At 41.5% G+C, this 27,778-nt stretch overlaps 2 protein-coding genes across 3 annotated transcripts in view; one reads left to right on the top strand and one right to left on the bottom strand.

Annotated features, from left to right (window-relative positions):
• The window catches only part of LOC137283640 (SPRY domain-containing SOCS box protein 3-like), a 445,038-nt gene that overhangs the window by 351,681 nt on the left and 65,579 nt on the right, over window positions 1–27,778 (top strand). The window lies entirely within an intron of this gene.
• Window positions 9,158–19,671, bottom strand: LOC137284625 (probable endochitinase). Of its 2 annotated transcripts, none has more exons than XM_067816516.1 (5): window positions 19,626–19,671; window positions 18,279–18,324; window positions 16,880–17,101; window positions 15,941–16,288; window positions 9,158–9,473 (listed from the first exon to the last, which is right to left on the bottom strand). In XM_067816516.1, exons 2-5 carry the CDS (start codon window positions 18,322–18,324, stop codon window positions 9,304–9,306), a joined length of 786 nt encoding a protein of 261 aa, XP_067672617.1. In that variant the 5' UTR covers window positions 19,626–19,671; the 3' UTR covers window positions 9,158–9,303. The 2 variants fall into 2 exon arrangements, with proteins under 2 accessions (XP_067672617.1, XP_067672616.1); XM_067816515.1 differs by lacking the exon at window positions 19,626–19,671 and adding an exon at window positions 19,343–19,422.

Raw genomic sequence — 27,778 nt, 5'->3', positions numbered from 1 at the left:
ATAAATATAGCAATTATAAATCCTTATTTACAGATGGGCCCAAGGACGGTGGCGCAGTGGCCTGTGCCACTGTCACTGGATCCAGAACAATATCTTCTAGATAACCGGATATCAACTCTATTTTCATACCTGAAACAAACGCCATATTAATGGCTGTAAAATATATTCAAAGACACCCTATACATAAACAGCATATACTCTTTTCAGGCTCTCTTTCTTGCCTTCATGCTATTAGAAATATTTCTTGTAAACATTCACTTTTAATTGAAATTATTGAATTGTATAATGATCTTGCTCCTGGCCAATACGACATCGTCTTCTTTTGGTTACCCAGTCACGTAGGCATTTCTACCAAGGCAGCACTCAACAAATCTGTGACATCACTTCTTATTCCATACACTGATTAAAAGCTGCCATTAGATCTTATATCCGTGATCTGAAGCAGAAGAAGTGGGACACCCAAGTGGGAATTGATAAATTACATGCAATAACACCTTATATTGGTTATACCTACTTCGGTTGTCAGTCCAGATTTGAAGATGTCGCCATGAGGCGATGTCGTATTGGCCATACGAGATATACTCATGAATACTTATTGAAAGGTGAGGATCCTCCGTTCTGCATCCCTTCTGTCTTGCTTGACAGTGTCGAATATTCCATCACAAGGGATAAATATTTCAAATCACAAACTATGAAGGATCTTTTTAGTAACATAAGTTCTCGTTTTTGCATTTTTTGCATTTAAAAAAAATAGATGTGACAACAGACTTGTAAATAGATAAATATTTTGTGTTTGGAGGTTTAAATTGAAAACTAAGATTGTTAGTGGCGGTATCCTCGAGGGGGGTTAAAGTACAGTAAAATTATTTTCCTCCTGAGAGGGTACGTAAGTCCAAAAACTTTCAAAGTAAATTCAAACTCTCCGCTATTTCAATCGTAGTATATATGTCCTTTTACATGTATGGTTAGATGTGCCTAAATTGCTAACGACTGGGGGAGCTGGGATTGGGGGTGGTGTAAATCCAGCTAGGATCCATGCTGGTAGCAAACAATGTAAGTCCCCATGGTCCCTAGTATGGTGATCTACCTTCAGTTGTTGGCAGTCTATAGCCCATTTTTTTGTATTGTCCTCTACAGTTAAACTGTTTTAGATCTAATTACTAGTCTTAAATGAGTATCTGTGCTATATACTAGTGGGTTTACTGTTCTTCGTCAACGGGGTTTTAGTTTCTTATATTCATTCCCTAATGTTATTACTACTTGTTCTCGTCACGACATGGCTGCAATATTGCCGATGTGACGATAAATATTAACCCACTCACTCACTCACTCACTCTCTCAACCTCTCCGTACTGATATACAGTCATCCGGTTGGAATCCAACTTCTACTTCAGTTCCTAAAGCTTCCTTTGCAGACCTGTGTACTTCTTTCTCCTTGGCGGCGATATATTGAAACAAGTTGATTTTTGTACATTTCTGCTCCTTCGAGAGGAATACAATGATTTCGAAAAAAAATACATGGATGGGACGCGCCAACCAACTTCTTCAAGTTGTCTATCGGAACCTTTAAGGTTGTTGTTAGTTCTTCTGTCCGTTGTTGCGTAGTGGTTCCAAGATTGCCCTCTGTCCAGATCATTGATCTTTGGGCATACTGCATAGCGTCCGACGAACTCTTTAATTTCGGGAATGTTGCTGTAGTCAACCCGCAGTCCCAGGTAGATACTTGCACTGCACCTGTGCATTCGTCATATCTGAGAAAATCGAGTAAGTATTGTATGTATTTATATAAATCTCTTGACATTTCTTTGTATGCGATTTTATACGAACTCACAACACTTACGATTACTAATCAACTACAAATAACAGTATACAAAAACAGTTCACAGAATTAGAGACAGAATGGACTGTGTTCACGTAGAAATTCGTACAAATATTAGTCTCCTCCTTACGCTAATCCCCCTGTAATCTCCCGGTAAGCCCGTGCATAATCATTACTGCAACAACACTTAACATCAAAGGGTACCTGATTTCACCTTCGTGTGAAAAGCTATAACTAAAGAGGCGCCTTTCGGCGAATATACAGTTAGAAAACACAAGCTTTCGTGCAGCATATATGAAATTGGACCTGCATCATTAAAGTTCTATTCAAGCGGCACATGCAATGACCGCTTGATATGAGTATTATCAGTAAACACCGATATGTACCAGTAACATGAGAAATGTAAATTGCTGCGATGATGAGAATTGTCGGGACCACCATCTTGCAGTGGTTTGGATTTGGCAGGGACAAAACCGAGGCAAAGGATTATAAGAACTTGACATTGCATCTCCCTTACAGTTTGTTCAGCCTGATCTGATACAGTGAATACTAATGCATTGCGTGACCGTGTCACAACTGGTTGGGTCTATTATTGTGAAGGGGTGCGCCTTTGTCAGGTGATTGTTAACATGCCCGAACAGCCGAGACAAGGCCGCCTTTTGACATCCCAGTGTCGATAAATCGTCAGCTAACGTTCTTAAAACAATTAGCTGCAGATGGTTTAATGTTCATATTCGGCCTTTTAGACAGTGAAATTAACTCGACCAGCCGTTTGTGCCGTTTGACCTCCCGGGTCATGCATATGTAGGGTAGCTCATTTCAAGCTGATAAACCTGTACCTTTGTCATTGGACCGTCTGCCTGCAGAAACTGCACGGGATGGGGGTCTTCTAACGTGTCCGGCTCCTCTTGCTTACGGGTTCAGTGGCGCGCGATAATCGCCGAGAACAAAAGGCGAACTTTTCATTTTGCTCTACAGTTGGTATGTGATATTTGATCATGTGCACCCACAGTTTGCTAGAAGCCAGCAGGTATATTACCTGGGATCATCATCATCAGCATCATCATCATCATCATCATCATCATCAATGCAATCAACAATCTCATCAACAGAATCATGAAATACAGCCAGTGTTTGCAATACTTTAATTTGGCTGTTGGCTATTAGGGCCTGTTGTCACCTGTAGGCTTTACAGTCTACAGACCCTGTATGAAATCTGCATGCCCATTTTAAACCAAGAAAAACAAGTTATCGCAACACGATCGATCATTTATGATTCCCGAACGTTAATAAAGAAAAACAGGAAATATTCGCGCTGAAAAAAACCAAAACAGAAAATGTACTGACAGCCATAAAGGCCTGTACATATTTGAAACCGCCGGCCCGATACAATAACAACCGTCGCTGGGCCTCCGGGCCGGCGATTACTTCGAACACTGAATACAACCATTAGGCAATATTAACATTATCATTATGATAGGGGATAGTCAGATCGTAGTCGATTATACAGCATTTCAATGACGGGAACCGTTGCCATAATCTTGCAACGACACGCTGACTCACATTTAGTCTCTCAGCCACACTGCGTTGAGTTTCACCATCTTGAAGCCAACTGTAGCGCAAATGGGGTTGCGCAGCATAGAGAATATGACAAGTCTGCTTATATGCGAGCGAAGCGAGCAAAGGTTGGCAACGTACTTTCCTCGTTTTGGATCGAATAATATTTTTCATATCAAAATACAATATCGCCACTATCAAAAGTACACTTCCATTTCCTCACTTGACTGTGCTCTCAGATTTCTTACCCCATGTTTAGTAATTACTCACGTGAAATATGTATCATTCAACATTTTAAGCGCCACTCGTGGTATCCAGAGCGTTCTTCGCCGCCATTACCCTTGCCAGCTTCCGGTTGAACGGTGACGGAACAAGAATAGTGAGTGAGTGAGTTAAGTCTGACGCCGCTTTTAGCAATATTCCAGCAATATGCACGGCGGGGGACACCAGAAAATGGGATTCACACCTTGTACCCATGTGGGGAATCGAACCCGGGTCTTCGGGGTGACGAACGAACGCCTTAACCATTACGCTACCCCACCGCCCCCAGAACAAGCAGAAATTAGAAAGACATACCATATTGCCTAATTTTATCATGAACCATGATCATGAAATCATGATATTTGTCTTATCTGTCGTCGCTATTGGTAGAATTTTCGTAACATTTATTCTACATAAAAACACTTCTGGCGCAATGGGCGAATGAAGCAGGGGAGGTAACTGTAAGTACTCCATGTAGAACAATACCCTCCTGTTCCATCACTCCTTTGAATCAACAATACTGCGGTCAAAATGGCAGAAACTGACACGCACAGTGCAATAAAAGAAAACCTAACGGGAGTAGAGACGAATGTTTCCAGTTATCAGAACTTGTGAAGCAAAGGAAGACTGTGATAGGGTGAAAATTTGGGCCAGGTTTGAACTCGGCAAACATACATGGACTTGGGAGGCGTGGCAGGTCAGTGGCAGGTCAGTGGCAGATCAGTGCATTTAATGTGAATAAGAACGTCGAAATCTACTTGGTTGGAGAACAATTATTCATTTAATTATTAATTGTTTGTATTAATATGTATCTAATAAGAACTGCTTGCAATTTGTACGACCGAAAGTTGTACAAACCTTCAAATCACTCCTTTGTATAGTACTTCATGAGCACCATTTAACGCGTTTGAGAAGTGTTAGTAAAAATATATTTTTAATGAATATTGAAGTATAGATCTATATGATCCGTAAATGTTATGTCTCTTCGGATATTTTGTCTTGGTTAAAAAATGCCTTAAAGTGTTGACATGATAAACATAACTACTGCACAGACTTAATACAAGTGAAAATAACAATTATCTTACTGTGATATAGACAAACCCTATCATCCTCTGATGAGAGAAAAACTGCAGTTAGAGGTGGAATGTCTTGCGCTATCTCAAGCAGAAACTTAATTTGGAACAGTGATTCACTATGCCTTTGATTAAACTTTAAAACTGAACAGATTGTATGTTTTCATTATAAAGGAACTTATTTGTTGCTCAATTTATAAGAAAAACATCAGAATGCCACGCAGTCTGTGAATTTAGGATTTAGTATCAGCATATTCATGCCTACAGATTCCTTCAAATGATCTTGTAATTTCATCGCAGTGGAAATTTAAAAGGATTCACTATTTTGTGTTTGAAATTTAATCATTTGGTCATTTCTGGAGAAAAGGGAGGGTGGAAAAAAGCCTTTTTGCATATAATCGAGATATTTTGAAATTATGAAACCTTTTGTATATGTTTGATTAATAGGAAGATAAATGTTATTTACAAAGAAAATTGTGATATATAGTAAGTTTGTAATTGCAAACTGCTCCCTGTATCAAACTCCCATGATACCCTGTGCAGGCAGGACTAGTTGTCCATTTTGTGTGGGAAGGCAGCCATGTTGTTTTCTGACTTACGTCAAACACCTTCTGCCTGCCCCTGCCCAGTCTTACGATTTAAGTCAGAAATTGCACAAAACTTAAGTCTAAGCTTGTTTTTTTATGAATACCGCCCCCGACATCCAAATTTTGTAAGCCAGTCGGGCTGAAAGTTACTAGCTCTTAAAATGATACACTAGTCCGAAATTTATATACACAAGAGCATTAATTTAGCAGCACCAACGATAATTGTCGATTGTAACGAAAAGGGATCAGAACAGAGAAGTCAACCAGTTACATCTAAATACACATGCAGTTACAATGAAATTCACGTGCTGACTGAAATGCATGCTTTTCATGCTAAAGTTCTGTGATGGTACAAGCGACCGAGGGGTATAAAACGGTGAAATGAAGTATTCTCATTGCTTTCTTATAGATGCATCAATTAGTGATCAATGCTGAAATTGAACATGCCGAGGACATGCCGAGGCGTGGGCTTTCTGAAAATACCAGATGGCAGATTATTGGTACACATAAAACTGGTTTGTCCTGTCGCAGCATTGGGTCCAGACTAACTATCAGTCACACTGTCATTAGTCGCCTTGTAAGGAAACTGGTTATGTCAAGGTTCATCCACGATCAGGAAGGCCGAGAAAGACCCGTGACGACCGTGCTCTAGTTCGTCTAGTGAGATGCAAGCCCATGACCAATGCAAAAGATCTCAGAGAATAATAGAGAGTGGGCGTCCTTCTCTCAACCAGCACCATCCGAAGGAGGCTCAGGTCCGCTGGACTCCGTGCACGTAGTCCAATCAGGCGTCCCTTACTCACTAATAGACACAAGGCTCAACGTTTGGCGTGGTGTAATCAATGGCAAAACCACAATCTGAGGGCATGGCGCAAGATCCATTGGTCCGATGAAAGCCGTTTCCTTCTTCATGTTACTGACGACCATTGGCTGGTTTGGAGAAGGAGTAATGCTTATCAACAGCGGATGATCCATGCAGCTGAACCCTTTGGTGGTGGCTCTGTAATTGTGTGGGGGTGTATTTCCTATGACTGTAAGCTGAATTTTATCACCATTCAAGGGACACTCAGTGGTCAGAGATACCAACAGGAAGTACTGGAAGCTGCTGTTGTTCTGCATTTTGATGACCACACCCTCGCCTGTCGACCAGTATTTATGGATAATGCATTATTTACGATAATGCGAGGCTCCATCGTTCCAGACCTGTCACTGTTACAGGGCATACTTGCAGAACCACGCACTTGACATATTACCTTGGCCTGTGAGAAGCCAAATGAGAAGCCAAATGAGCACATATGGGACCATCTGGGGCGTCAAGTTCAAGTAAGGGATCCACTTGTTCAAAATCTACAGGAATTAGCCCAGGCTCTTCATGAGGAATGGTAGAGGATTCCAATGATGCGAATTCGTTGATTTTCAGCACGAGGGTTACAGCAGTTATCCGTGCGAGGGGAGGATACACCAAACACTGATGTCATCATTACTGTTGGCTTAGGATTGAACAGTGAACGTTTTTGAGAACCTTGTGTACGTTGGACCACAGACATTGTCTGTATGACCATAGTTTGGACATGATTATTGATAACGTGTTTAGTGCACCCATATGACCGTCAACACATTACAGCCCAAAGTAGCAGCAGTATTGGTAGTTGATGGATTGACACTTTAGATGGTTCAGTTAACGAAATTATAACCATGTGTTTGGTTTCTATATCATGAAATGACCAGTGTGTTGTGTTAAAGGGGCACTGATGCGGTGCAATTTCCGTGGACTGGTGGTTTCTTTTGTTATTGTTTTTCTCCCGTGGTCAGGCTATTACTTCGTTCAGGAATGTATCCATCAATATCCACATAAAAGAACGATATTCCATTCATGTGCAGCTGGTAAATAATCCTACTCTGTGTCTTTCAGCAATCTAATATGCGAAAATGTGAAACATCGTTTGAGCATTTTTCACACTGCTGTATACATAATCTCTCTGGTCACCCAGGACAGCACACCTGGCAACTAACTGTATGATGTCCGCCATTAGTTAGCCAATAATGAGCAGCAGTGAATCAATCAAGGCAGTGGCGGTTATTTATTTGTAGGAAGGATGTTGTTTTTACACTTGTACTTTACGACAGGGTGTATTCAGTACAGATTACGTAAATCTACGGCACCCGTGAAGAGCCACCTCCTCGTGGTGGGTGCTGGGTAACGCTAAGTGCTCTTCTCCCGTGTGGACCCGGAGCAGAATGTGTCCACAGCACCCCATTGCGACCGAATTGGGCAACCTGTTGGCCGTGGGTTGCGTCCCTGTGTCGGTGGAGGAGGGCTTCTGGTGATTGAGGGCACTGGAACAAGGATTAGGTGATCCTGTTGCCCAACATACCACTTTGGCCCTAACTTCACTTAGACGGGTGGTTGAAGGGGCCCGATTCAATCAATCGGCTGGTCATGCCAAGCCCTGTGCATTGTATTCTATCTTGCACATTTTCTTAGTAATCCACTGATTATTGTATGGACTTGGTAAACTATGTCTGAACTCCTTACCTGTTCCACATTAACCAATACAAAATTACTTGCCTAGAGTCTAAAATGCCCAGAAGGCGGTGGCTCATGGGCCAATCTGGTAGTGTATTTTTAATATTTCTACTTGAGTATATCCCTCTGGTATCCCTGGTGACGCTTGTTGGAGAACCATAGGCATAAGGCACCGTCCTTGTTGACACTCCGTGGTGGGTGGGGAGCCAGGAGGATGAAACAGAATCACTACTACCATGGAACCCCCAATGAAAAAAACGCTCACATGAATCAAATGATTTCTATGATTCAGATAGGCTGCGAGTGTCTCCGAAAACACTATTTACGCATATTAAAAAGGTGAATGTAATATGTTTCACTCAGATCAAGGCAAAATCAATCTGAAATTGAAATTTGGTATAACATACAATCTGAGAGGAATAAACAAACACGTGACTATGACGGATATCTGGTCATGTCACATGAACATGTCACCGAACACACAATAGACACACACAAGCATTAATTAAGCACCGCCAATTTTTCCCATGTTGTATATGCTCTGAGAACCATTCTCCATGTATATTAAGACGGTAACTGTACACAACACTCTGCCTAAAACAAAAACAAAACTGTTAGCAATATAGTGACCATCTGAGACGAACACAATGTCGTAAATATAAGAAATGTTTGAAAGAATTGTCACCATGGATACGTCACCTGTCTGATGGTCATACAACTCTCAAATACTGATGATTGTATGAACCACCAGTGGCGACCCAAACAGTCACTCCTCGCAAATGGAAATGACTGTCAGCCTTCCCATAGTGATAATCGTATCTTTACATCCCTACAGGGTGCCTGCATCACTTCTTGCAGATTTTGAACCGGAGGAACTCGAAGTGTCATCCACAAGTGCTCATAAAGTGTTTCTATGTTTTGATGGCGTTGTTCTGCAAATATGCCTTGAGAAATGAATAACGGACGATGACACGAGGATGGTTTTCAAAATGTGGCACGAAGAACTTATGCAGGATCATTGATACCATTGGTCAGTCAGTGAAACGAGAAACTGAAACGAAACCCATCGTACAGCTATAAGTAACGCAACGTCGGCGGTGGTACAAAAGAACGACTTCCATCACATCAATGAGATCTATTGTCCTGTATTTGAGTTTTGCCTTGTCGGGGCCTGCATCATGTAGACGTTCATGCTTAAGCGCTTGTGTTTGTGTGTGAGGACAGGACATCAGGACATTCGATCAGGCCAACAGCCCGAGGCCTCCGCGTGGTGGTTGTGGTGGCGGGCCGTACTCCCGTACAGCTATTTATCGTGGGAGATGAAGAAGAAAAGTGACCTAATGTTCTTTAATGGCTGATATACAAATACAAAATATGGTGTATTCGATCTTGGAGTGATGTCAGTTGCTAACCAAACTGTATTAGTTTATTACATTTGGATGTTGCACAACTTCCCAACCTGGCGGCGCTACAGTTTGTTCAGTGGCAGCCAGGTACGTTGTGGGAGTAGTCACACGCCCGTATCACTTCGTTGAAGGCAGTGCCGGTCGGGCACATCCTCACTACAGCCATCTGGTACAAACACTGGACATACTGCCCGCACAGACCAGGAGCTGCCACCAGCGAGTTGGGCTTGTTGCTGCAGAGTGCTGGAAAAGCAGAAATCTTGCTGCCAGTCTGTTTTACATGTGAGAAGTGAACAAATGTAATGGAAAACGAATATATGCACATGAGCATTCATTAAGCACCTCCAAAAATAATTGTCGATTGCAACAAAAAGGGATCAAAAGAGACGTCAACCGGTTATATCTAAATACACATGCACATGCTCAACACACCACTTCGGCCCTTACTTCACCTAGACGAATGGTAGACGGTTGGTCACGCCTAGCCCTGAGCTGCAACTGCGTAATGCTCACAATTTATGAAATTGCTTAAATTGTTGAAATTTAATTTTTCATGCTTGGCCATATTTTGAGATAATTTATAATATCAAATGTATCACGTTATGTATGCTTTTGCCTAGAGTCATAAGCCCAGAAGGCGGTGGCTCATCGGCTAATTTGGTGGAAATATTAATCTTTTAATTTTTCTGCTGGAGTATATCATCCGGGTATCCTCGGTGCTGCAAGCTGGAGATCTGCTTGGTTTTAGCATTGTCCTTGTGATACTCAGCGGTGGGTGGGGAGCTCGGATGATAAATTCTCAACCCTAAATATGGTTTATGAAATCCAGACAAAAAAAACCCAAACGTCCTCTTGAAAATGATGATGATGACCTTCGACCGCCCAGACCGCTTTCTTGTGATTGAAACTGTTGACAAAACACTTCTAAAATTGAACCCGTTCGCAGCTGCCAAAGGTATTTAAGGTATTGCCGGAGGAGTTAAGAACAGAACGGTTACGTTCAGTTGCACTGCAGGTTGAGTGCGGGAAACGGCAGCAATCAGTCAATTTGATGAGCACAGAATCGTTTGTCGGCATTCCGGTTACTGTTTCTGCTCACAAGACGTTAAACAAAGCAAAGGTGTCATCAGAGACTGTGATCGGTTGTTTTCTGACATGACAGAACTTGACATCGTGACTGAAGTGAAAGACCAAGGTGTACTCTATGCCAAACGCTTTTCTACATGTAAAACAATGAAACTGTTCCAACAAATACCTACCTGTTTTCCTTTTCGTCACCAACTGCTCCCAAGTTCTTAAAGGCAGGTTACTGTAATATCACTGTTGACACCTACATTCCCAATCCGCTGAGATGCCTTAAATGTCAGAAGTATGGCCATGGTGTAAATACTTGTACATTGTCTGTTGTGTGTGTTCACTATGGTGAGAAGACACACACAAGAGAAGATTGTACAAGTACTTTTAAGAAATGCACCAACTGTTCAGGTGATCATTCTTCTTCCTCTAAAGAATGTCCAATTTGGAAAGAACAAATGTAGATCAACAAGATCAAATTTACCCAGAACATTAGTTTTTCTGATGTCTGAGATCTGAGCTGACAAAGTTCAGGAACCAAAACACTAATCGAGTTAAGCCCTAAAGTATCTAAATCAACCACAAGCTGCCAAACAAACTTGACTTGGATAAAAGGCAACTCACCACAGCATCTATATCCTGGTAAATTATCTCAAACTGCGGAATCAATACCTAGTACGTCAGAGGAAGTGTCACAGCCATCATCTAATCATACGTCGTCTTCTCAATCACGTTCAGTCTCAGTCATCATCTGATAGTCAGTTGCTAAAAGCAAACCTAAACTGAAGTACGACGCTCTCAAAAAAGCAAAGTGGCAGAGCCCCAAAAGGGTCGGAAAATAGAGCTCAACTATATAACAAATATGGATCTCTCGAGGACATGAGTACTTAAGTCCAAAAGCATTCGATGTAAATTTAAATCTACCAGGTTTTTAGTCGTAGTTTTCTTGTTTTAATTTTGGCTAGCATTTTGTACACTCGCCAGCAGCTGAGGGGATGATGTAAATCCAACTGCGGTCCATGCAGGTAGCAAAGGTACTGTAAGTCCCCATGGTCCCTAGTGTGGTGATCTACCTTCTGTTGTTGGCGATCTATAGCCTGTTTTTATATTGTATTGTCTAACTAGTGATATTAGTTTTAACTTTCCATGCTAGTTTTAATTCAAATTGTGATATTCTAGTTGTTTTACTTTCCTTCGTTGACAGGTTTTATAATGTACATATGGTCGTTTTCATTGTAGAATGTTCTCGTCACGATATGGCTGATATATTGCCGATGTGACATTAAATATTAACTCACTCACTCACTCTTGGCATCCTGGGAAGCATTGTCTCGTGGGTGCTCAGCACACTGGGTAAAACTGTCACGTGGCTTGGTCAAAATCTGTGGGCATTCATTATCGCCGTGGCTGGTCTGGTGTAAGTTGGAGCTAAGACTTGGACCAAATGAGACACAAGCCAACCGCGACACCTCCAACCACCAGCGCTGTTGTACGGTCGATGTGCTGCTGATTGGACGCATGCACGGTAGGGGATACTCCCACATCCCCATATGTTGGTTTAATCCTAGACTCTGGTGGTGATGCCACTATACCAGTTTCACCAGTATGCGTTGATGGTGGTACGTGAGATACATTAACATCGGCATTAACACCCAACTTTTGATCGGCCGTGGCGATGATTATTTCATTATTACAGCCTGTTGTTTTATTAATTCTCAGATGCATATCACTCGGAGCCATGTACAATCACACACCGAACACGTAGTCGACTTTTGAACTTGCATATTGCAAGGTGTCCTGGTATCGTTTTATCGCACAAGATAAATCTACTGGTGATGTTGTTGCGTCTTTAATATTGGCCACAAACTGTTTCTGCGCGTCACAAGCAGTTCCATTACGTATGGTACCGGAGCGCGTCTGCGATTGAGCCCCGAGAATAGCCCACACGTACGTTCTATTAGAATCATTTAAACGAATAATACCGGCGCGAGTGTATATCCTTTTGGTGTATCCAGCATAAACTTCTTCCAATCATCACCTGGTCCTTGTTTAAACCTCCAAACGCGGTAATCCGTGCTGTCGTCAAAAGCCAAGTAACTTGCCACTTATTTCTTTTAAAGTAGTGATACGATTTGTAATACCTTTTTTAACCACATCATAACTGGCTTCTGGGAGAGACTGATTATGAACGATAGGAATTCCTAATCCATGATTCGGTCCCGGCAGACGCCAGTCAGTCTTCGGATCAACGCCGAATTCGTTACAAACTCGTTCACATGCCCGTCTATCGTACGGATTGTTTATTGCATTCCATGCCTTATCCTGAGATACTGGTGCACTTATTTCTTTGAGAATACGTCTGATATGGTAGTACATGTGAAATGTAAACACAGATTTACTCAGTTCATCCCGCCTAGTGTCTGTCAAGCCGCATCCAGTTGTCTAGCACCACACAGTGAAATTAAATTGATTCTGCCAGAATTGCATCGGGTTGTCAAACCATACGTGTTTTCACGTTCGTGACTGAAAACCCATAATGTTCAAATACATCCATGACTAGGGCTCTGAAATACAAACCATTAGCATCAACCAAGATTTTCATGTGTGTGAAGTCGGATGCGTTTATGTTGCCGGTTTTGGGGTAGCGTACTTCAGGTTTATACATATTATTAGAATATACAATTTATATATAATCTGTACATTACGCTTCCGAATATAATGAGCGTTGAGGCCGTTCAACTTATACACGCTATTGATGCCACGTCTGGACAACTTGAAATAGCACTATGTGATATCACCTACTACCCACATTGGACAAATATCAACAAAAATAATAATAAGATGTTTGTTAGTGGAGCAAGATACATAATAACCGGTGGATAATACAGCGTATGTTCTCTCAACGATAAAATATTTAAGCCCTTAGTAGCTGAACTTAAAATAAATAAGAACAGTGTAAACACACGCTGAGGCTCGGTCGCCCGTTGGTGAAGATGCTAGGGCTGTCATCAGAAGAAATAGTCCCTAATACTACCGTCACTGGTACGAAATTACCAGAGCTAGTTCCATACCGCGAGCTATGCGTTCATCTTGATCAGCTTAGCACAACGAATAACATACAAAATGAACGTCCTTCCACGTTGTTGAGGGCTGTTCCAGGTAAAACAGAAAAATACAATGATGGGCGCACCGAGTCGTTTTCATTGCGACAGTATAAAAAATTAACAAATGGTTATATTTCGGAATCAATTTTAGATAAAAAAAATAATGCTATAAATATAGGATACTTATGCATAACACTGCATATACAATAATGGCTAGTAATCAAGGGCCAGGAATGTGAATAAAAAGATACATTAATGTAGGTTTATCAGACCTAGGTGATACTAGAAGGTTTGATGACACAGGAATAGATTGTAAAATGTACGCTTTTAAGCTTATGAACAGCATTTACAGACGCGTTGAAGTTCCCGTCGTCGGTGGATCTGGTAGTACTTTTAACCTAGATACATTAGGGTCTGTCAGCAACACACGATATGATATAGTTCCCAACGACGACGATAAATGGAGAATATGGGGAGGGGGGGGGTGGTCTGCATCGTTAGCGTGGAAGACACTATAACGTGCACAAAAATGTTATGGGTTTGAAGTTCACGCCTGAGACATTATCAGAAAAACTATTGGAAACTATTTTCTAACAGTTACATAAACAATGGTAAGCAATCACTCCAATGTAACACTCTGTGATCTACGTGATACAAAGCGATTCAATTTACCTGGTGAGGAAGACGCCCCGTACCTCCTACACTTTAAAGACGAGGTATATGAACGAATGCCACTAGCTACGAAAGCCTAATGCTGCCACTTTTGTAGCACAAAATATTTTTTTTCGAAATTTCAAGTTTTGACTGAAACTTGAAGCAACGAGTTAATATTCGAAATTTCAAGTTTTTGAGAGAAACTTGAAGCGAGGAGAAAATTCTCGAATTAACGAGAAATTAATCGAAGCAACGAAAAAATATTTGAAATAACGAGAAAATACTCGAAGCAACGAGTAAATAATTGAAGTAACGAGAATTGTCTTTGAAAAAAAATATCTTATGCTACAAAAGTGGCAGCATTAGGCTTTCGTAACTAGAAGACTTTATAGAGCTTGAATGGTTTATTCTCATATTGAGCATTAGTGTTAATTAAAACAACACTAACCAACCCTTACATCTTTTTTTAATCAAAATGATTTCGTTTCCAAAATTACTAACAACGGGATCCTTCTCACGTGATTTAAGTATTACAAATACCAGGTCACATTGGCAATATGTTAGCTCCAGTCAATACCAGTTTAGTCATTCGTGGAATAAACGATTACCAACGTGATTCTTTTTCAGATTCAAATTATGGTATAAAAACACACACAACACTAATTATAGACGTATATCTCGCAGAGATGTCCACTCCAATAATACTTTTACATGACCTTAGAATAAGTTGGTTTAAAGGACATGAGAATAAACGTTGTCGAATCATAATAAGACAGGGCTATAAACTATTAATAAGCCCCGATGGGGTTCGTATTGTAGATGAAAACACCTATTAATGTCTCACCCGTTTACCTGAACGATAATCTACACCTTATAACCCTTGAATATATTAATCAAGAATTAAATGACGGATAGTTAAAAAATAATTTATAAAATATGTTATAGACACACAGAATGGGGCTATATCCGGTCATAGATGAAGAAGGAAATGTAAAGGGGAGTGTAGAGGGTTTTCAACTTAAACAGATATGTGAAATAAAATGTCAGCTAGAACGATAGGGTGATATTGGGGCATTACTACATGAAAATACGACAGAGCTTTAAATTACATAGATGGTGCTGACACCACCCTAATGATAGTTAGTATGGGATTAGGAGCAGTAGGAGTTGGGTTGGTGACAACCATCATAGCCCCACCAGTGGTGTTAGGACTTGAATTAACATCTATGGTGACAGGAACATTTGGGACGGTGTTTAAATTTATATCCCGCAAATTGAATCGTAAAGCTAAGAAACACGATGAAATTAGAATTCTTGCTGAAGCATAGTTAAACACGATAGAAGATCATATTTTTACCGCGCTCAGTGATAATAAAATCTCAGATGAGTTTCGTTTGATACTAGGTTTCATACTCGTTACAGGAGAAATGAAAAGTAGTCGTGTTATGGAGTTTATAAATTAATGAGGGAAGGACAGTTTTTTATTCCATGGGTTATATGGGGTGGTCCCGTACCCCATTGTTTATACTACTGGTTCAGTTAACGAGATTATAACCATGTGTTTGGTTTCCACGCGTCATGAGTGACCAGTGTGTTCTGTTAAACACAATCTTATAGCATGGAAATGGGTGGTGCTTATTTAATGCTCATGTGTATATGTGCCATTTCGCGAAGTGAATATAATATATATATACCTAAAGGACGCAGGATAGTAATTGGCCACACCCAAATACATTAACCCATATTGTGTCTGCACTATTACTTTCAACCATCTCTTCTCTTAAGGAACTGAAATACGTATTTGTCAATGTTGTCATTATGAGGATACAGTTATTGTTCTAAGATGACATTAACAAATGTAGAAATGCTTTCATTTACTGGAATAGTCCGTCGAGGGGATGAGTGAAGGTCGCGGAGTGGATCCTCCCGGGTACCCAGATGATGTTGCGGACACTGGCAAGGGAGGTAAACGTGTGACAGGTTTATATGTTGCTCTGGTCGGTTGGATCCATCTGGTGGGTAGTGCACGTGTGGTGTACGGCGGCACAGTCTGACCAGGCAAGCATGACACCCTGCTATGCAAGTCACAGTACTGTTTGGTCGGACTGTAGAGCAGGCCGTAGGGGCAGGTGACCGGGATGACTGACTGGTTGGCACATATGTAGTAACGATCACATGAGTCAGGACTTGGGTAGAAGTTATCTGGCTTCCCTAGGCAGAAGGACCCTTAAGAAAGAAGACTTTGACTAATCAACATATCATTTGCCAAAACGACAATGACAAACGACTGGTACTGCTATAATTTGGATCAGTACTTGAACCAGATGATAAACACATCTGGTATACAAACCATCAGGAGACATGTGATGTTTGGCTGTGCAAGTTAGGATTATAAGTGAATTGATCATCATATGACTTTTACTACACTCTTTGGTGAATTTATAAAGCAATATCATTCTGAAAAAAGTGTATAAAACATCATAAAAACAGTCTTTCCACGTCAGCATTACAGATTGTCATCCACTACGTCGATTACTGTTGAGTCATGGCTGACTGATGTTGGCGCCATTAGACACAGTTCTCTGATTATAAGAAAGCTAACTTCTGTTCTGACGTTTTTCGTTTAAAGCTACAACCAGTTATTTGATTGATCGAGTGTGGTCGATATTTCAGTGATTGACATCATGAGCATCGGTCTACGACATTATCCCCTACTTCAACTCAGTCAGCGAGTCTAACCACCCGATCTCGTTCGACAAGCATGGGTTGCTGAAGATCTGGTTCAAAAACCTGATATGAAGTATTGTTATGCTATACCTGTAGTTTGTTGGGGAGGCTGAAGGCTGACCGGTCGGGCGGCGTTACACTGGACATTCTGTGACATGTCACAACTGCCAGTCCGAGGGTTAAACAACTGACCAGCGTGACACGTGAATCTGTAGAGTCTGCCACTGGTACACACATAATATTCCTCGCAGGCCACGGGGCTGGGGTAGAACCCGTCAGTCTTCCCGAAACAACTCAGGTCCACACCAACACCTGCGCCATGTCAAAATGAAAGTATTTTGTAAACACGGACAAGTTAGTGCTGGAAGAGAGGTCATCACTGTGAAGAACTCATCAACTTTCCGCTCGTACAGTACACAATACATAAACATTGCATACAAAGTTATATGTTTAAAAACTAATACTTGTACGACCAATCACAAAGCGATTTATGTAGGACAATAACAGAAGATAATTAAAGATATCATAAAATATACACTACAAAATATATTTACACCTGAATATACAAAAGTACATAAATCTTCCCCTTCGAAAGCAGGCGTATCTTAGCTGAAATATGACATGCCTTGGAGGGATTAAATGTTTTAGCAAAGCATCATGTCATTAAAAACTCGGTAAAACTAGCTGTCACTGATTAAAAACAGTAACTCCAATTTCCTCGTATAAGACAGAATAGTATGATTGCTTCTCATCTTCAAATCAGGATAAACAGTTGAAACAAAAAGCGGCGAAAGTGGGTGTTTTCTGTAACGTTCTAGTGTCAATAATTGACGCTATGGAGATGATATGGTCGTGTGAGGATCTGTCCTTCCGGAAGCCATTGTGTTCGTCGCTGAGTATATGGTAGCGTTCAGTCTACTCCATTAGATTTGTATTCAGAATGTTACAATGCACCTTGTAGATCACTGGAGCAAGAGTTATCATCTTGTATGCTACTGGATCCCTTGGGGCTCTTCACGACGACATAAGAATGGGGTTAATAATTCCTTTTGACCACAATGTCCAAAGGAAATTGTACAAACACTGAGGTAGAAAACAGACTGCGTAGTGCAGAATGATGGCTCGCCATTGTGGAAACTGGGAAGGTGAGAGTGTGAGATCCACATTTTATCGTCATACCTTTCACCTGGTTGAGTTCATTCACCTGTTAGCTTACTACAATGCTGAGGAAAGAGATAATTTACCTTTCATGATAAATCAGAATACCAGAATAACGTCCTCGTGAAACGGATTAAATAGGTTTATCTATAAATGAATTTATGCAAAATGATTAATTGTTTAAGGCTGGTTGTTTAACCCAACAATATTCCAACTACGCAAGGTAAGGAATCTGTAAGAATAACACTTGCTTTTGTTTTGTTTTGATAAACGTTATCAATGAGGAGTACGTAAATTGAAGAAATAATGAGGACTGATGGCGAGAATTTACCTGATAGGACTGGGAGTGACACAGCAAGCAGTAAGAAGGCCAGCATCTGAAAGTACACACATGCACAGATGTAGGTCCGGGCTGTAGCAACAAGAGCACTACACAAATGCAGCCACAAAGACGTATTTTATTGACGCATCTGTATCAGTTTTCTTATCTCCAGAACCCAATCCATTTGACGCATTTCTGTATGTATCTATTTTTAATAGCTAACCAAGTCACTATGACTGACACACGACTGAGGGGTATTATGCCCGTTCACCATTTTTTCTATAAACCATCATAAATTTCATACCTCTTGACGAGGACAACTAACAGAGTTACATCCCTTAGATTAGCACAGAGAAACGCCGACGCTGAAACTACTATGATCTCACACGAGCAACAGATGCATGCACCAGCTATAAAACAGCAGCCGTCTGACAGAACTCAAAAATGGCTGCCAGGAGTTTTAAGAAAGGCTTTTGTGTTTTGAATGAGGATTTTATAATGTTGTACTTCTAATTTGTCAACCATCCCTCTACGAGCTTTGAAGGTTTATAAGTCAAAGTGGAGATAAGGATTAGAATGGAGTAGCCTGGACTGCCCCAATGTCCTCCAATGTCTACCCACAGTTGTGTAGCTGTGATGTTGTCCACAGCAGACTTACACCCAACCTTAAGTGTTGGCAGTGTCTGATAAGCCATATACCGGTAGGACTCGTCATGTGTTCGTGTTCTCAGGGTCATCGCTCTCTACAAGCCTTAATCAAACTACTGACAGTTTTATTCCTGTCGCTGGCCACCATATTTCATGGGCTTTCTGACATACAGAAGTGGTTTGCTACCTTTTTAAACGTAAGAGAGTGCGACTGACCAGACACGGGTGCACAGAGAGACAGAACAACCTACCAAGTGTGTGCAGTTGTATTACAGGGGCACTCAGTATGGGACCACCGTATATGTAACTGGTCGCTTTTTAATACAACAGATAAACAAAGTTAGTATTTCAGATAGACAGTCCGCAGTGCATATTGGGAACAAACAGAAACATGCATAGTGTCACTTTGGACAATATAAACTCACCCTGTCAGGCTTTTGACTCAGAAGACAATCTGGCCAGTTAGATAAGAAGTGAGGCACATGGGCGGGGTCTGTCCGAGCATGCCAATGAGTGCTTGCGTTAGTAAGTGAGAGCTTGCGGAGTGAGTGAGTGACGTCCAAGAGTCACAGCCAAGAACATTCACCCAGCGTGTCCACACTTTAAAGGTCACATATACTCTAATAGGGTACAAATGCAAAATCACTTGCTGACATCGTTATAAATGAAACCACGTCATTAAAACTGCTCATTTCGATCTTTAATTACCTTAAATCGACCTTTTTGTCAACAGTGCACAATTCTCAGCCGCAAACGAAATTTCAACCAATCAGAGCGGCGCGTCTCCGTGACGTAATAGTGGGTATAGAAATGAGGGTCTGTGCAGTATTCATCTACATTTCAGGGGCTAAACTATTTCGTTTACAGGTTTGTACAAACCTGAAATCGCGAAGGCTGTTGAGAAAAATGAAAGCTATATGTTCTCACAATCTACTATCATTTAGTTTTGTCTCCTGCTTTGCCTAGTTTTCGAGTTACAACCCTTGTTTTCATAGACGATTCTGTCAAAATCACTTGGTGTCGCTAGGTTGTAATCCGTGTTAGGTGGTATAAACCTACACGTTATTTGTCATCATTCGCTTGATGCTCAGTTAATGAATTTATAACAGGTATAATTAGTGGTAAGGCCACTTAGATAACCCGACAAAGGCCCCCCTTTTGGCATTTCTTTTGTCTGGATCGATCAAAGGATTAACCGATAATACGCTGATTGATTAATTAGTTTTGGGGATTTAAATGGGTGATTTGTCAAAAGGTAGTGTTTATGTATGTACATTTACTAATCTATACTGAATACACTCTGTCGTGTCTGTGTCTATGTGAAACAACACCCTTCTTTCAAAGGATTAACCGCCAATGACGCACATTATGCAATTAGTTGCCAGGTGTGTTATCTTATCTTGGGTAACCAATGAAACTATACAGCCATGTGAAAAACCTGAAACGATACATCACGTTTTCGTATATTAGACTGTTAAAAGACACATCACTTGGGAAATCTGCAGATGAATTATATATCACTTGTTTTTGTGGATATTGATGGATACATTCCTCGAAGAATGTAATAGCCTGACATTTCTCCTATAACTTTGATTTTAATATTTGCATTTTTGTTTTTAATACGTTGTCGTAGTTTTCAACAGAACCATTGTTTTTGTCGTTAAGTGTAATGATGCAGACGACATACACTAGGGCGTGCGTGCGAATTATGATTCATATAGGAAAATTATGAAATGTCTACACATTACATTGCCGTTATACATTCGCAGATCGCTTGTTTTTATTAATTTTCAAAATGCATACAAGTATGATTATAAAGTAATTAGGATTATGAGACCAAGTATAAAGACGTATTTTGACAAGTGTCTACATACTGGTGAGTGAACGTTACAAACCAAGTGAATTTAGCAAGTGAAGAAATTTATCGCGCAGTATTTTCACTTCGACCCCGACCTCGCTTAGGTTATGTTACAGGTTGTGTCATGCAAACTCCTTTTGGTAATGATTCAAATATATATTTATGTAGTTTTGGTTTTCTAACGTGATGAGAACAAACCATGCATAATCTCATTAATTCAAATGGATTTGACTTCACGATTTTCAAAAATGGCGGAGCCCTGTCTTGGGACAGTTTGTTTTCACCGACTTACAAAAGGACAATTACTTTCTACTGGTAGTAAAATATGTATTTTATTGATGGACAATAGGATTTTACATGACATTGCTTATAACATAACAATTTCACTCTTGGAATCGGTCAATATAAGGGGTCAATATAAGATTACTTACGATAATATTGTCACTTCGACCACAACCTCGTTTCCGAGGAAGAAAGCGTTATATCCATGCAAAATCCTTTTGGTCAGCAATGTGTAGTAAGCAGTCTTAATTTTATAAACTCGATGAAACTTAAACTCCATTTTTTATCCTGGAGGCGTGGTTGGGGGCGAACCATCCGATTTAGTATACACCACAGGTTTCCACAAAGCTCACTTCACACACACTAACAACCAATTTAAGCACAAACTACTGAGTCTGGTGGAAATCTGTGCATAGCGACACCATCACCCGACCCCAAGGAACAATTGACGGCAACACAACAACATGTCTTTGGTGACGTCGAGAAATCAGCTAAATGACGAGCTTCCTACACATTTTCTGTACATTTAACTGGAAACCGTTCCTTCTATGACGTCACTGTAGGGCTCTGGCGACAGAGTTACGTAACCTGTCTGCGGTTTCGTTTGCGGGCGAGAGAGAAGCAGACGGCTTTTTACCAACTTTTAAGCGCTTGGTACTAATTAAGCACAAGTTGTTTTTTTTTTTTTTTTAAAATGGTGTTTCGTTTATGACTTACCAAAAGTCTTTCATATGCAGTGATAAAAAGAGTACCAAAAAATTGAGTGTAGTGGTCCTTTAACAAGTAAACCGTATTAGGAAGAAAAAAAGAACTCGAAAAAACACCTTTTCCACTGGTTAAAGCACATATATTGCATGAAGTTTGGATACAATTATTTGGATGGTTTGGGTACACAGACAGGTAGACAGACAGACAGACTAAAATAGACACTTTTGATCAAAGAAACGGACATGACGTTTAGGCGTCGTAAGCAGCTGACACTCGCACACATGACAAGGCAGATAATGATCTACGTTTCTGGTGTCCCCTGTCGTGACATTGCTGGAATATTGCTAAAACAACGTAAAACAATACCCAGAAAGTCAGCCATCAGAAATCATGTTTCCTTTCGGTCTGTGTTTGTGATGACACAACCCACTTCTCTGACCTGAACACTCGCCCCTGCTAATGACTCCAGTTAGAATGTATGTTTCAGAATTTCTATGGCCAATGTATATATATGGTAAATGGTTTCATATACATACAGAGTATTGGTTTCCTAGTTTGCTATCAAGCTATAGGCTTTAAATGATGTGAACTGATATTCTTCAATTGCAAACGGTTTGCAGATGTTACACTTACCGTATTCGAAAGAACATCTATTTTGTAATGAAACAACACCCCGACCCCAAGAGGTTCTTTACATGCATGATCAGCACAGCCATTAGTTACTCGATACCAGATAGATAGCGCCAGACACTTCAGACACGTCTACTGTCGTCAGACCGTGCTTATATACTCATGATATCTCTAACTAAAATGTTGCGAATGGAAGCCTCTGTTGTCAGTGAAATCATCTCTGAGTCAATGTTAACATTTACCAGTACCTCCCCCCCTCCCATGTAGAAGCCACCGACTTTATAACTCACCTATATACTGAGTATGTACATGGATCTCTACAAGCTAACGGTATGTATACCATATGAAGTTTCACATTGATATCGTGGCCACACCATCAAACGATGTATGTAGAAAATGTCCACCTTAGATGAAGTAGTTTTTAAGCGATACCCATCGTTGTATGAGCGATTCGGAACCGAGTCAGTTCCTTCTACAGCCGCAGCGCGGATTCACGGGCTTCACTTGTATTGAGTTGTTTTTACATCGAAGACATCGTCGCTTTACGGCGACGTCATTTAATATTAACTTCATTTCAAAATTCAAAACTTTTCAGTTTCTATAAGCCTTGGACCTTCCAACTGTCTGACACTGTCGTACACCACGTGGTTTCCCACGCGCTCGTCCAATTTAACTAATACCAAATAGTCACTTTCTTAAGTCTAGAGTAGTGAGTGTGCCATGTAGTAAAGGGATAGTTCACTGTGAGGTGGTGAGAGTACCATGCAGTAAAGGTATAGTTCACTGTGAAAAAAGAGTGCAATGCAGCAAAGGGATAGTTCACTGTGAGGTGGTGAGAGTACCACGCAGAAAAGGCATAGTTCACTGTAAGGTGGTGAGAGCGCAATACAACAAAGGGATAGTGCACTATGAGGCAGAGAGTGCAATGCAGTAAAGGGATAGTTCACGGTAGGGTGGTGAGTGTACAATGCAGTGAATGGATGGTTTACTGTGAGGCGGTGAGAGTACCATGTAGTAAAGGTGTAGTTCACTGTGACGTGGTGAGAGTACCATGCTGTAAAGGAATAGTTCACTCTGAGGTGGCGAGGGGGTCATGCAGTAAAGGGGTAGCTCACTGTGAGGTGGTGAGCTTTCAATACAATTAAACGATAGGTCACTGACGTGGTGAGAGTACCATACGGTTCACTGTCCGGTGGCTGGAGGGCATACACTAAAGGTATAGGTCACTGTGAGATGGTGAGAGTGCAATGCAATAGAGGGATAGTTCACTGTGAGATGGGAAGGGTACAATGCAGTAAATGGATAGTTTACTGTGAGACGGCAAGAGCGCAATACAACAAAGGATAGTTTACTGTGACGTAGCGAGAGCGCAAAAAACCCCAAAAGACAGTTCACTGTGAGGTGGTGAGGACAAGATGCTGTTCAGGGATAGTTCACTGTGAGATGGCGAGAGTGCAATACAATAAAGGGATAGTCCACTGTGAGGTGGTGAGAGTACCATGCAGTAAAGTGATAGTTCGGAGTGAGGCAGAGAGAGTGCAATGCAGTAAAGGGATAGTTCATTATGAGGTGGCGAGATCTCAATACAATAAAGGTATAGTTCACTGTGAGGTGGTGAGAGTGCAAGTCAATAAAAGGATACTTCATTGTGAGGTGGTGAGAGTACCATACAGGAAAGGGGTTGTTCACTGTGAGGTAGAGAGAGTGCAATGGAACAAAGGGATAGTTCACTGTGAGGTAGTGAGAGCGCAAAGAACAAAAAGATAGTTCACAGTGAGGTGGCGAGAGTGCAATACAATAAAAGGATAGTTCACTGTGAGGTGGTGCGAGTACCATGCAGTAAAGGGATAGTTCACTGTGAGGCAGAGAGAGTGCAAAACAGTAAAGGGATAGTTCATTGTGAGGTGGCGAGGGGGTCATGCAGTAAAGGGGTAGTTCACTGTGAGGCAGAGAGAGTGCAAAGCAATAAAGAGACGGTTCACTGTTAGGTGGCTAGAGTGCATAAAATAAAGGTATAGTTCACTGTGAGGTGGTGAGAGTGCAAGACAATAAAAGGATAGTTCACTCTGAGCTAGTGAGAGTACCATGCAGCAAAGGGATAGTTCATTGTGAGGTGGTGAGAGCTCAATACAATAAAGGTATAGTTCACTCTGAGCTGGTGAGAGTACCATGCAGTAAAGGGATAGTTCACTGTGAGGTGGCGAGGGGGTCATGCAGAACAGGGGTAGTTGACTGTGACGTGGTGAGACTACTATGCAGTAAATAGATGGTTCACTGTGAGGTAGAGAGATTATAATACAATAAAACGATAGGTCACTGACGTGGTGAGAGTACCATGCTGTGTAGGGACAGTTGGACGTGAGAGAGTGCAATGCCACAAGGGGGTGGTTTCGCTGTGGTTTGGCGAGAGCCCAATAAAATAAGGGGATAGTTCACTGTGAGGCAGTGAGAGTGGAATATACTAATGGGATAGTTGACTGTTAGGTACTGAGAGTACCATGCAGTAAAGGGATAGTTGACTGTGAGGTAGTGAGAGCGCAATAGAAGAAAGGGATAGTTCACTGTGAGGTGGCGAGAGTGCAATAGAAGAAAGGGATACTTCACTGTTAGGCGGTGAGTGTGGAATACACTAAAGGGATATTTGACTGTGAGGTGCTGAGAGTACCATGCAGGAAAGGGATGGTTCACTGTGAGGTAGCGAGAGTGCAATACAATAAATTTATTGTTCACTGTTAGGCAGGGACAGTACCATGCAGTGAAGGGATAGTTCACTGTGAGATGGTGAGAGTACCATGCAGTAAAGGCATAGTTGAACATGATGCATAGAGAGTGCAATGCAAGAAGGGGATGGTTCGCTGTGCTTTGGCGAGAGCCCAATAGAATAAAGTGATAGTTCACTGTGAGGCGGTGAGAGTGCAATACACTGAACGGATAGTTGACTGTAAGGTATTGAGAGTACCATGCAGTAAAGGGATAGTTCATTGTGAGGTAGCGAGAGCGCAATAGAAGAAAGGGATAGTTCACTGTTAGGTAGTGAGAATACTATGCAGCAAAAGGGGTGAGGTAGCGAGAGAGGAAAGCAATTAAGGGATAATTCGCTGTGAGGTTGTGAGAGTGCAATGCACTAAAGGGATAGTTTACTGTTAAGTAGTGGATGTACCATGCTGGGAAGGAATAGTTCACTGTGAAGTGGTGAGAGTACCACGCAGGAGAGGGATGGTTCACTGTGAGTTGGCGAGAGCCCAATATAATAACGATCTAGTTCACTGTGAAGTGGTTAGAGTTCTGTATAATAAAGGCATAGTTCATTGTGAGGTTGTGAGAGTACTCTACAGTAAAAGGAAAATTTATTGTGAGGTGGTGAGAGTACCATGCAGGAAGAGGATACCTGTGGGTTGGTGAGGGCTCCTTGCAGTAAGGGAATAGTTGACTGTGAGATGGGGAGAGCGCAATACAACAAATGGATAATTTACTGTGAGGTAGCGAGAGCGCAATAGAAGAAATGGGTAGTTTAGTGAGAGGTGGTGAGAGTGCAGTGCAATAAAGGTATAGTTCACTGTGACGTTTTGCGAGTACCATGCAGAAAAGTAATAGTTCACTATGAGGTGGCGAAAGTGTAATGCAATAAAGGGATAGTTCATTGTGAGGTGGGGGCGAGTAATATGCACTGACTTGATAGTTTACTGTTAGGTGTCGAGAGGGTCATGCAGTAAAGGGATAGTTCTCCGTGAGGTGGTGAGAGTGTCACTCATCAAAATGAAATTTCACTGTGAGGTGATGAGAGGTCATTGTAGTAAAGGGATAGGTCGCTGTGAGGTGGTGAGAGGTCATTGTAGTAAAGGGATAGGTCGCTGTGAGGTGGTGAGAGGTCATTGTAGTAAAGGGATAGGTCGCTGTGAGGTTTTTAGAGTACCATGAAGTAAAGGGGTAGTTCACTGTGAGGTGGTGAGAGTCCAATGCAACGAAGGGGTAGTTGAATGTGCGGTGGTGAGAGAGCAATACAACAAACAGATAGTTCACTGTGAGGAGGCGAGCGTGCAATACAAGAAACTGACAATTCACTGTAAGGTGTTGAGAGTTCCATGCAATAAAGGGATAGTTCACGCTGAGATGGTGCGTGCAATACAATAAAGGGATAGTTCATTGTGAGGTGGCGAGTGTGCCAAGGAATAAAGAGGTAGTTCACTGTGAGATGGCAAGTGCTCAACGTAATAAAGGGAAAGTTCACCGTGAGGTGGTGAGAGTAACATGCAGTGAAGGGATAGTTCACTGTGAGGTGGTGAGAGTAACATACTGTAAAATGATAGGTCACTTTGAGGTGGTGAGAGCGCCATACAGTAAGGTGATAGTTCAGTTTTAGATGGTGAGTGTGCCATGGAGTACAGGTATAGTTTTGTGAGTAACATAACGCTGTGTTTATATCACCAGGCCTCCGAAACATGATATATAAATGAGAGTACGTTTGATTTCGAGATTAGCATGTTATTGAACAGCTTCATTCCTGAGTGCCAGGGGAAACACTTTACGGCATGAAAGGTGGATCAGAGAAATGTGTGTGAGACCGTGCATTGGGATTCCTCTTGATGACCCTATTTCGGACACGGCAGGTGTTGAGCGGTAATTGATGCAACAGAGTGCAAGTAGCCAGGTAATGAAATCATCACGCTTAACCAGTTATCTGTTCTCGAGGCGCCTAGTAGTCACAATGAGGTGGAGGCCATTTGCTGTTTTACATGGTGTATTTGAGAGGAGGACATCGTTGTGAATATCAAAAATGGCGTAAAGTATCGTCACCATGAATGCGCCACCATTCTGATCGCTTAGCTCTCTAGTACAGATCTGAGTGTATGAACCACACGCGCGTAACATCCGTCATTTTCCTCATGCTGGCAGTCAAGTGTCAAATTCTCTCTCAACTTCACAACCCCCTGTCGATCTTCTAGGAACACCTGGGTCAATTCCTGAAGATTTTGAACAAGAGAGTCTCCAGCTTAAGACCAAGCGAGTCCAAAAGACGTTCGATAGGGTTCGTATCGGGCAATAGCAATGTTTCTTTGGTGCTGTTCTGAAAATGGGCGATAACGGAAAATACAGTCATACGAAACGCTGTTCGCCACCATCCGAAGAACCACTACCAACGATTTTCAGCTGCATGGATCATTTCCTGCTGTTATGCTTCGTTACAGCTTTTCTACACGAAGCAACAGCCGTCGGTAACGTGTAGGCTTTCATCAGACCAATAAACCTGATGTACCTGATCTGCAAGGAAGGGTCATCAAACGGCGTCCTCTCCGACAGCAGCTCGAATTCTCCTTCTGATGGTATAGGTAGAGTGTCCCTCTCCCTTGTTTTCAGCGTAATTCTTCAACGTGGTAATCTGTTT

Source organism: Haliotis asinina, chromosome 5 (assembly GCF_037392515.1).
Source record: "Haliotis asinina isolate JCU_RB_2024 chromosome 5, JCU_Hal_asi_v2, whole genome shotgun sequence".
Taxonomy (NCBI): Eukaryota; Metazoa; Mollusca; class Gastropoda; order Lepetellida; family Haliotidae; genus Haliotis; species Haliotis asinina.
Note: the sequence above shows the minus strand (reverse complement) of the source record. Positions and strands in the feature narration are given on the sequence as shown.

Coding starts and splice junctions, on each gene's coding strand:
- LOC137284625 (XM_067816516.1), bottom strand. CDS start 18,324: ATGCTGGCCTTCTTACTGCTTGCTGTGTCACTCCCAGTCCTATCAG. Junction 17,102..18,278: donor GTCACTCCCAGTCCTATCAG/GTAAATTCTCGC, acceptor GACATGGCGCAG/GTGTTGGTGTGGACCTGAGT. Junction 16,289..16,879: donor GCCTCCCCAACAAACTACAG/GTATAGCATAAC, acceptor TTCTTTCTTAAG/GGTCCTTCTGCCTAGGGAAG.